An 11,282-nucleotide genomic window follows, 5' to 3' on the forward strand; every position below is an offset into this window, starting at 1 on the left:
GACTCTTAACTTTTATAAAGAATATCTCTTTGGATTTGAGACTTTAGTCTTTGCAACTTTACAGATCTTCATTATGCACCAAGAGCTTGTAACACTCCAAAGAGAAAGGAAAAATTGAAATCGCATCATATGACCCCTTTAAGTCTTTTGCTATTCTGTTTTATACTGTCTTATACTTATTCATTTATGCTAATTTATTTTTATTTTTTTTATTATATGCCTTGCTGTTGTTGTATTTATGTGTGCACTGAAAGCTTAAAAATCCTTGTGTGTGGTGTGCGCAAAACATACATTAAAATAAATATACAATGAACCATAAATGTTGTGTACAAATCAGAACCCTATGCACACATGAACATTTTCATGGATACTGATTTTTTTTTCTTTCCTTTATTCAATAAACTACAAACCTGGTGAACAGACTCTGTGCCTTGGTCAGTAAGAATTATCTTTGGTGCCCCAAACCTGTAAAAGAAATGAATGCGGTGAGAGACAAATGCTTCAGATTTATTCAGAATAGCATAGGCTATTTTGTGTAATAGTCAACCACAAATGTACTCATTTCCATTGTTGGTCCTGGTGACTTTTCACAATAAATCCATGCCCAGCTGTTCCAGAGGCTTGTCCACCTTAAAATTAAAATAGCAACATTAATACATTTACATTTTGTAACCTCATGACTTCCCTATCTCAAAACCCATGCACATCTGTGGACAACAAGCTTTCATACACATACTGGGATGTACTTGGGTTCATGCTTGATGGACAGTTTGCTAAACTGGCACTGGGCACACTGCAAAACCTGATGTTCAGAAATATGCACATGAGAAATGCATTCCATAACATAATCAGTTTATATGCCTCACAGCAATGTTGAAAAGGAAAAAATGTAGTTGCCTGTTTACCCATTTATCAATGTCCACCCCCATTCCAGGCCAGTAGAATCTAGCTAAAATGGCAAGCTTGGTTTTTTTCGGATCCACAATGTTCTAATTCTAAAATAAAAATTGGCTGGCCTCTTTTTGTCCAGCAAAAAGTTTTCTTCTTAACTTTACATTGTTTTTTTGAGGACATGTGATAAAGATTGCCATCTATTGAAATAGCATTATTGTTAAAATCTAAACAAATAACCTGCAATGAGGGTCTAAAGGTCCAGTTGAAGGAATAGGCCCATTTAAACTGATTTTGTAAAACAGGTTATTGTCAATGTGCTTGTTGCTTCAAGTCAGTTAAGTATAGTTTCTTGACAAGCATTGACTTTTTGTCATTATCATGGCTTGGTGTATCACTATACCTCACTTTACTATGAGAAAACGTGTCAGTGTAGAGGAGTTATCACTTAAAGTAGTTTGCTTACCATCAACTTGGAAACTGGAGGAACATCTGCAAATGAAATATCTCTGCTCTTTTTTATGACAAACGGATAAACACCTCGAGTTTTGTAATGTAGAATTTCCTCATATAGGTTTGGATCCATTGCTTTCATATGCCAACAAGAACAGTCATTCAGGTGACAACATTTTGTGGTCATCTCCCTTATTTATAACTGAGCTATTTTGAATGATTGATCGATTGATTTATTTGGTGCACTCTGAGATTACAATTACAATATTATGTTCCACACTTGCATCTTGTATGCAAGGCTTTCTTGTGTGAAAAAAAAAACGTTTGTATAAGTGTTCAGATTAAATATATTCCACTGTATCAGTAAGAAGGTAAACAGATTAATCAAATAGAATATTAATTAAAATGTATTGTTGCTCTATATGGAAACAGTAACAGCCTATGCCCTGAGTTTGGACGTCAGCACGGACAGATTACACTAATTTGCATATGCAAAATTAAACAGCAACAACTCGGACATAAGACAAAAACAAAGGAACAATTGCAAGATTAATAAAAAAATCACAGAACATTAACTGGAGTGTGAGAATCATTTTACTATGCGGCAGTGTCGCAAGACATTTGTCCCTTTTTGCTTTCCGTACATCCAGTTGTGTTTTGGTGTATTTGCATGCTGCAGTGTTGCCAAATCCACATTCTTTTTTTCCGCGGAATTGGGCTACTTTGGGGCAATGTTTGATTAACTGTTTGGTCGGGTTTATTACACAGACCTGGCAACCCGAGGGGGAACAGAATCGACTGCTACACCGGTAATTCCACCAGGAGAGAACATTTAATTTAAAAGTCCGTGAAAGTGATTTTGTGCCTCTTTGGGATGGAAGTAGCAAGTCATGAAGTAATGAATTTAGGTAAAGGGGTGCAGAGCCAGTGGTGGTTTTGTAGGCAAACATCAATGCCTTGAATTTTATGCGAGCAGCTACTGGTAGCCAGTGCAAATCGGCTCCTTAAAATTAATCTTGCTGCTGCGTTCTGGATTAATTGTAAATGTTTGATAGAACTGGCTGGAAGACCTGCCAAGAGAGCATCGCAATAGTCCATTCTGGACAGAACAAGAGCTTGAACAAGGAGTTGTGAAGCTGCTTATGTCACATTACGTAATTTATTGCATCTGTACAGTTTTATTACAAACTTTATTACATTTCTCTATAATAAAAAGTTTAAACTCCAAAGTTTAGATTCCAGCGTGTGATACCTTCGGAAAATAGTGTATGCCAAATTGATGTTTATTAATAGGCAAACCCTCCTACTGCAATGGGGCGTGTGTTTACGTCATCACGTGCCGCGGCGCGTACTCGCAGACGTCACGCCAGCCAGCGTCCGTCCAGTCTTAAATTTCTGGCTGCTGTGGTCCCTCACTGATTCAATGAACGGTACAATGGCTGCATCGTCGAACAGGATCATGCTGGGCCCCCTTGTAGCCGCTATCGACCAAGGCACGAGTTCCACGCGCTTTCTGGTAAGTCGCATCCTGAGGACTGTCATCGTGTTGTGGTGGAGCTCAAGTGGCTCGCATACAGACAAAGATTGGAGAGACCTCCGTGCCCTTGCCAACGCGTGTAAATGTTTTAAATGTTTCTCAGCTGGATTTCTGTCTTGCCAGTTACCCACGTGGATTGCGTCTAGTTTCTGAATCTGCTGAATCTGCTAATGCCAATCCTTCTAGTTAGTTTTATGTTTGTTCAGTGCTTGTGTCTCAGAATCTGTGAAATTCATCTTGCTAATAATCTTCGTTTTACCCAGTTACACAATGTTTGGATTTGAGCAGCTTTACAAAGTTCAAATGTTTGTTTAAAACACTTTAATTCCCACAATGATGACCGCTGTAATCATGATGTTTTGTGTGAACATCCAAACTTTTTAAATGAGTTTCTCCAAAAAGTCTATGAGATACTGTCTGAGGTGTAACTTGGGTGTTTTGATTCCATTCGTGTCTTGTGCGGATTTCTGCTGGTCTAAAAAAGTTTTAATTCGCCATTCCACAAACTAAACAAGAAGGAAATACTAATCAAGAACATCACTTTTTTTTTTTTTTGTAATGTGATCAGAATGTACAGTAAAGTTATTTCTATATTCTAGTATTTGGCATCAGAGCTATTCAAACCTTAAGGTTTTTTTTTTTTTTTGTAAAATGATTTAAAAAGTAGTGGAGATCTGTTGGAACTCATTGTGTTCCTTAAATCTTCTTAAGAAAGTCGTAAGTTTACATGCAGAAACCCTGCTTATGGTGCTCTGTTAGAAATGTTGCTGTTGGCTATTGTGGGCTGTAAGTGTTAGATCTGACAAGGTTGTGGCACTAAAAGTGGACAATGCAATTCAATATCTTTTCTGTGTGTGTCCAATAGGAAGGGGTTTGTGTTTAAAGAGGGTGAGCTTGTAATTCCAGGGCCTGACAAAGAAACATTACTCATATTGTTAAAATGTTGTGGCCAGAACATTACTCAACAGAAAAGCTCACATTGAGGTCAAACACTGTGATTAAAGCGGTCATATGATGCGATTTAAATTTTTCCTTTCTCTTTGGAGTGTTACAAGCTCTTGGTGCATAAAGAAGATCTGTAAAGTTGCAAAGACTAAAGTCTCAAATCCAAAGAGATATTCTTTATAAAAGTTAAGAGTCAACCACGCAGTAATCTTGCTGCCGCGTTCTGGATTAATTGTAAAGGTTTGATAGAACTGGTGGGAAGACCTGCCAAGAGAGCATTGCAATAGTCCATTCTGGACAGAACAAGAGCTTGAACAAGGAGTTGTGAAGCTGCTTATGTCACATTACGTAATTTATTGCATCTGTACAGTTTTATTACAAACTTTATTACATTTCTCTATAATAAAAAGTTTAAACTCCAAAGTTTAGATTCCAGCGTGTGATACCTTCGGAAAATAGTGTATGCCAAATTGATGTTTATTAATAGGCAAACCCTCCTACTGCAATGGGGCGTGTGTTTACGTCATCACGTGCCGCGGCGCGTACTCGCAGACGTCACGCCAGCCAGCGTCCGTCCAGTCTTAAATTTCTGGCTGCTGTGGTCCCTCACTGATTCAATGAACGGTACAATGGCTGCATCGTCGAACAGGATCATGCTGGGCCCCCTTGTAGCCGCTATCGACCAAGGCACGAGTTCCACGCGCTTTCTGGTAAGTCGCATCCTGAGGACTGTCATCGTGTTGTGGTGGAGCTCAAGTGGCTCGCATACAGACAAAGATTGGAGAGACCTCCGTGCCCTTGCCAACGCGTGTAAATGTTTCGGAGCCGGTTCAGCTGGATTTCTGTCTTGCCAGTTACCCACGTGGATTGCGTCTAGTTTCTGAATCTGCTCATTAGCACAATGCCAATCCTTCTAGTTAGTTTTATGTTTGTTCAGTGCTTGTGTCTCAGAATCTGTGAAATTCATCTTGCTAATAATCTTCGTTTTACCCAGTTACACAATGTTTGGATTTGAGCAGCTTTACAAAGTTCAAATGTTTGTTTAAAACACTTTAATTCCCACAATGATGACCGCTGTAATCATGATGTTTTGTGTGAACATCCAAACTTTTTAAATGAGTTTCTCCAAAAAGTCTATGAGATACTGTCTGAGGTGTAACTTGGGTGTTTTGATTCCATTCGTGTCTTGTGCGGATTTCTGCTGGTCTAAAAAAGTTTTAATTCGCCATTCCACAAACTAAACAAGAAGGAAATACTAATCAAGAACATCACTTTTTTTTTTTTTTGTAATGTGATCAGAATGTACAGTAAAGTTATTTCTATATTCTAGTATTTGGCATCAGAGCTATTCAAACCTTAAGGTTTTTTTTTTTTTTTGTAAAATGATTTAAAAAGTAGTGGAGATCTGTTGGAACTCATTGTGTTCCTTAAATCTTCTTAAGAAAGTCGTAAGTTTACATGCAGAAACCCTGCTTATGGTGCTCTGTTAGAAATGTTGCTGTTGGCTATTGTGGGCTGTAAGTGTTAGATCTGACAAGGTTGTGGCACTAAAAGTGGACAATGCAATTCAATATCTTTTCTGTGTGTGTCCAATAGGAAGGGGTTTGTGTTTAAAGAGGGTGAGCTTGTAATTCCAGGGCCTGACAAAGAAACATTACTCATATTGTTAAAATGTTGTGGCCAGAACATTACTCAACAGAAAAGCTCACATTGAGGTCAAACACTGTGATTAAAGCGGTCATATGATGCGATTTAAATTTTTCCTTTCTCTTTGGAGTGTTACAAGCTCTTGGTGCATAAAGAAGATCTGTAAAGTTGCAAAGACTAAAGTCTCAAATCCAAAGAGATATTCTTTATAAAAGTTAAGAGTCAACCACGCCTACCTAAAACGGCTTGTTCTAACACGCCCCCACATATCTACCTCACTATGTGGGAAGATTTGCATAATGCCACCCAAATGTTCACGCAAAGAAAGAAGGCGTAACTTTGATTCTCGCTGTAGTATTGTTGCTGCCGCCGCCGCCATGTCGTGAAGGTGCTGTGTGTTTCGTTGTGAAAGTGAAACTACTTTGTTTGGTCTTCCAAAAGAGGACACAACTACAAATCAGTGGTTAAGTTGTATTTGCAACACTGTTCCAGAACAGTTCAACCCAAATATTCAGATGTGTGCAGCGCATTTTATGGAGGACGAGGACTGTTTCCTGAGAGAGTAGCCTACAATGCCGATGTCTGTTTCTATAAAGTTGGGCAATTCCAACTTTGCAAGGACAGTCTGGTGCTTCTGACTCACAGCCTGTAAGTAAGTTTTCATATTTAAAGAATTTGCCACTGATGATTCAAACGCAAGTTTATAATGGGCTTTACTGGTTTTGTCTCGCCGTGCCGGGAGACGGCATCACAATATGGTAAGGGGCATAACATTTCCATCACACGCTTGAGGTATTCGGCCAATCACAACGCACTGGATAGCTGGCCAATCAGAGCAAAATGTGTTTTTTGAACATTAAACTGCTTAAACACATTGCATTACTCCAAATACACAAAATAATGTTCTTTTTAGCAGCATCATATGACCCCTTTAATGCATTTGTAATTTAATTGCTGGAAATTCCAGTTTTCAACATCAGTGACAAATCACTGCAATACAACGCTGAATTGCAGCAGGTACAAGTCAGAGAAACACAACTTTGGTGTTTCTTTCTGAAACATTGAGTTTTTATACCTGTGACTTGTGTCTTTCTAATACTGAACGTTGAACTGGGGCAGATTGGAATCTTATATTATCAAAAATGAACTCTCAAAAATGTTCATTGTGTTCAAATGAACTCTCAAAAATGAACACTCATATGATCAAAAACTTAAAAAAAAAAAATGTAACTTAAGTTCTTTGTTCTTTTAATTGTAGGTTTTCAATGCAAAAACAGCAGAGCTTCTCAGTCACCATCAGGTTGAGATTAAACAGAGCTTTCCTAAAGAGGGGTGAGTATTGTGTCCTTTGTGTTGACACACACTGGTTCAATGGGGCAATGGATTATGCAATATAGTAAAAGTACAACTTGTGATTCAAATCATAAGTTCACTATTGGTTCATACTGTTATTCTGGATGAGCTGAATAGGATTTCTTCCATTCACATTGATGGCAGAGATGTCCGCTGCGTTATGCCCAGTGTGCTATATTTAAGAATCATGCAAGTTTCATGTGGCTGGTTGGAGTGAGAACCAGGGTTATTTTAGTATTGAGATCCTATTATAGTTTTATATTTTCTGTTTTCATTTTAGTTTTAATTAGAGTTGTAGTCATTTTATGTGTTTTTGTCACATTTCTTAGTGTTTTTTTTTTAATGTCTATACTTTTTATTTATTTATTTTTTTAATTTCCGTTTGAGTTATTTTTGTAGAACAAGTTAAACTAAATGAGAAATATTGTATAAAATAAAGTTTTGATGTATTTCTTATTTTATTTCATTTGAAGTTTATTTATTTCAAATCACTAAATTGTTTATGGTTTTAGTTAACTATAATAACCTGTTAAAAATGATTTATTGTCTTCCCTCAGCTGGGTGGAGGAGGATCCAAAAGAGATTCTTCAGTCTGTGTATGAGTGCATGGACAGAACCTGTGAGAAACTGACCCAGCTCAACATTGACATCTCGAACATTAAAGGTAACAAGATGACTTATTTCTCCATTCACATGCTATTACGTGCTCATGGCTGTTTATTTTTATTTCTTCACATGTTTTAATCTGTCTGCAGCTATTGGTGTGACCAATCAGAGGGAAACCACCCTTGTTTGGGACAAGGAAACAGGAGAACCACTTTATAATGCTATAGGTAAACATTATTACCTTCATATTATATATGCCCAGGGGTGGACTGGCCATCTGGAGCACTGGGAGTTTTCCCAGTGGGCCGCTGGACAATGTGAATGATAGTACACTTACGTATTCTTCGTCAGCCCACTTGAGTCAAAATTATTAATCTATTTAGCGTGCTCGGGCTCAGTGCAGCAGTGTAACAGTGCTCGTCAATGACAAAATGATTGAAATGGCCAATCAAATCAAAGAAGGTGGGATTGAAATTGTTCATATAAGCCGAGCAGGAATTCCTGCACAGCGCTGTTTAACACTTGAAGAATGTTCAGCTGCTTACATCTTACTTCTCAATGTTATTTATGTTAATTTTCACACAATGTAATTCCTCATTGGGTGTAATGAGCAATGGAAAAGAATCATAGCCATTTTCAGCATATCAGACATAAGATAAAGAGTGAATGTTTGCATGTTGTGAGTGTTACTTGGCTTTTGTGGTAGCCTTTTGGTGATTTCACTTGTCTAAGAAAATTGATTCATTAAACTCAAAGTAGGAGAGTTATCATCTTTAGACTTGGCATTCACTCAAGTGTGTCGTTGTTTTCAGCCTTAGTTCTCTCTCTTGGACAAGACAAATTCAAGTTTTGAGTAAAGTCCAGGGTTCATGAACTGCAGCCATTTGTTTTTTGGGTTTGTCCTTTTCAGGTGTGTGCTTAAAAGGAAGCGTCCAGTTAAAGGGTCCTTTCGCCTAAAAATGATAAATCTGTCATCATTTCAAACCCATGTGGCCCAGTTTTTTTCATAAAATATAAAAAAGGATTTTTAGTGCGCAGGGACTTTTAAGCTCCAGCAAAGAACAAATATTACCACAAGAAAAGCACCATAAAGACAGTCCACATGACTTCTGCACTATATTCATATAATCTTTTTGTTACATGGGCTGATTTTATGGTGTAATTCAACTTTAGCGACCCTGTATAGAAAAGAGCTGAGTAAAAATTCTTCTGTTTGTCATGTACATCAGAAAAGAATAGGCAAATTTCAATTTGCGGAAGATGGCGCCGGACTTTGTGACGATGGCACCGGTGCGTTTGGCTTGCCGTTTTCAACCTATCTGGCTGTTTGTTATTGTTCTGTTTTTATCTCTAATTTTTCAGCATGTTTCGACTATACTTGTCTATGACAAGCAAACACTTTTTGATATTCGAAATGCAGTCGAAATATCGATTAACAAGGATCTAAGGAAATCGAATGGCAGTTTTCCTCCGCCTTCGTCTACTATTCTGGAAAGCTTAGGCCAGCTACCCTGTGCTTTTCCCGGGAGAAAACGATGTTGGAGACGTGGAAAGCGAGGTGGTGTACTTTATCAGATGGAAATCGTACCTGGCATCTTTTGCTGTCCCCCATTCCTACCCCTCTGTTCGCCGATATGAGTTGGTCCAGGATCGCTACTTTTCTTGGCGTTGCCTGGAGCCGTTGTACTGCTGGATTCGGCCTGTTGTACCTGTTTTCCACTCAATTCCCCCTCAGGTACGTTTGTCTCGTTTGCACAGAGGTGGTGTGGATCTAATGAATCTTCGGCCGCTATGTCATGCATCACGGTTGGCTGGTGACCCGACTGTGGTCAGGATGGCTCTGGTTAACTCAAGATCATTAGTAAATGAGTCCTTTTATATTGAACGACTTTTTTACTTCACATGGTCTGGACTTTTTATTTCTGACTGAGACTTGGCTTAATGCTGGGGATAGCAGCCCTTTTTCGGAACTTGTGCCACCGGAGTGTACATTTTTTAATTCTTAATTTTTAATACTACTGGTCGAGGTGGAGGACTTGCATCAGTTTTTAAAAGACATTTCGGCTGTCAGAGACTGCCGGCTGATGTATACTCCAGTTTTGAACTGCAATTGTTGCAAATTGATTTAATCAATCCTGTGCTATGTGCGCTGGTTTACCGACCTCCCAAATTACATAAGGATTTTATTTTTGAGTTTACTGAATTCTTAGGAGGAATCATGACAAAGTACGACAGACTGCTAATTCTTGGGGATTTTAATATTCATGTTTGTTGTCCTTCAAACTCTCTGGCTAAAGAATTCTTAAATCTTATTGACTCTTTTAATCTTATTCAGTCTGTGACTGGGTCAACACACGAACATGGTCACACCCTAGATCTTGTTCTATCACATGGTTTTACTGTATGCAATATTGAAATTTCTGATACTGGTTTTTCTGATCACAAGTCTGTTGTGTTTGAAATTTCTCTACCTTGTTCTGTTGTTAAACCATGTGTGGCTGCCCGCTGTCTCCGTACAGTGAAGTCTGAAACTATTAATGATTTTTGCACTGCTTACAATGTTTTTTCTCCTCTAAATTTGGATTGTGCAAACTTATCTTCGCAATTATGTGCTGAAGAGTTACTTTCTCTGCTTAATTCTACATGTACCAGTATTTTAGATTCTATTGTACCTTTGAAGGTTAAGCGTACAAAACATAAATCAAAGCCTTGGCTAAATGAATCTGCTCGTGCCCTCCGACAGATTTGTAGAGAAGCGGAGTGCAAATGGAAGAAGGACAAGCTTCAAATTTCTTATGAGATTTTTAAGGATTCTCTAGCCAATTATCAGAAATTTTTAAATAGGGCAAGGGCAAATTATTTATCTGATGTTATTGAAAAAAATCGGTACAAACCTAGAGTTTTGTTTAATACGCTAAATTCTGTTATTAAAGGCTGATTTATACTTCTGCGTCGAACCTACGCCGTAGCTTACGCATAGACGCACACCCATACGCCGTAGCCTGACGTGCAGCTCTCCAAAAATCTAACGGCGCGTCAATTCTACGCAGACGTTTTGTGTGTTTATGTGCACTTTAATATATTTTAATGTTACACCTTCTTATATAAAATAAAACAAAGCAAAGAACAAGTGTCTTATCATTTATTATACTACATAGCATTATACATCAGTAGTTGTCTGCAACAAACAATGTTGATCTGCCGTGGTACAAGTCCTTGTGCAGATTGAAAGAATGCCATCATCTCCTGTTCCGTTGTTGTCTCCTTTTTGTAGTTTTAAATAATGATTTGATATTTATTTGCCGCAGTCACGGCTATAATGCTTCTCCGACGAGCCTCTTCGGCTTTTGCCGTGGTACTGCGGGTTACACCAGCAACATGCCCGTGGACACTGCTGACTAGCGGTTTGCATGTGTACTGCACGTTGACGCGGACAACGACGCAGAAGTATAAATGAAAACTGACACATAGCCTACGGCGTAAAGGCTACGGCGTAGGTCCGACACAGAAGTATAAATCAGCCTTAATCCTCCTGCTTCTGATTGTTTTGATGCTTCTTTACAAACTTGTGAAAATTTTCTTAAATATTTTGAGAAGATTGAAGATACTAGACCATCTATCCAACTACCGGATTACGAACCATCAGCCCCATCTACATGCTCTGCTGTTTTTAATCCGTTTGAGCCTGTATCTTTCAAAAGGGTCTGGCTGCAGCTTGGCGCTTGCACTCTCAGACGTGCATTCTCAGGCTTGCACTCTCCGACGTGCATTCTCAGGCTTGCACTCTCAGACACCTGCACTTCCGCTAGCGACGTCACTTGCAGTCTTTTTTATTTTTTATTTTGTTCTA

General features: G+C 38.5%; 2 protein-coding genes across 7 annotated transcripts in view; both read left to right on the plus strand.

Moving 5' to 3' along the window:
• The window catches only part of LOC107700105 (complex I assembly factor TIMMDC1, mitochondrial-like), an 18,621-nt gene extending 11,492 nt beyond the window's left edge, over window positions 1–7,129 (plus strand). For both annotated transcript variants that reach the window (XM_016501633.1, XM_016501634.1), the window contains exon 8: window positions 7,117–7,129. The gene's annotated coding sequence lies outside the window, so the exon portion shown is untranslated. The remainder of the gene's footprint in view (window positions 1–7,116) is intronic.
• Window positions 4,363–11,282, plus strand: part of LOC107700103 (glycerol kinase-like) — a 19,218-nt gene continuing 12,298 nt past the window's right edge. For 3 of the 5 annotated variants that reach the window (XM_016501630.1, XM_016501632.1, XM_016501629.1), the window contains exons 1-4: window positions 4,364–4,536; window positions 6,732–6,805; window positions 7,384–7,490; window positions 7,582–7,659. In XM_016501630.1, the coding sequence (XP_016357116.1) occupies window positions 4,444–4,536; window positions 6,732–6,805; window positions 7,384–7,490; window positions 7,582–7,659 (352 nt within the window). In that variant the 5' untranslated portion in view covers window positions 4,364–4,443. Of the gene's footprint in view, window positions 4,537–6,731; window positions 6,806–7,383; window positions 7,491–7,581; window positions 7,660–11,282 lie in introns of all 5 variants that reach the window. The other 2 variants (XM_016501627.1, XM_016501628.1) reach the window with 1 other exon arrangement.

This window comes from Sinocyclocheilus anshuiensis, unplaced genomic scaffold, assembly GCF_001515605.1.
Source record: "Sinocyclocheilus anshuiensis isolate Anshui unplaced genomic scaffold, SAMN03320099.WGS_v1.1 scaffold1444, whole genome shotgun sequence".
In the NCBI taxonomy this organism is placed as follows: domain Eukaryota; kingdom Metazoa; phylum Chordata; class Actinopteri; order Cypriniformes; family Cyprinidae; genus Sinocyclocheilus; species Sinocyclocheilus anshuiensis.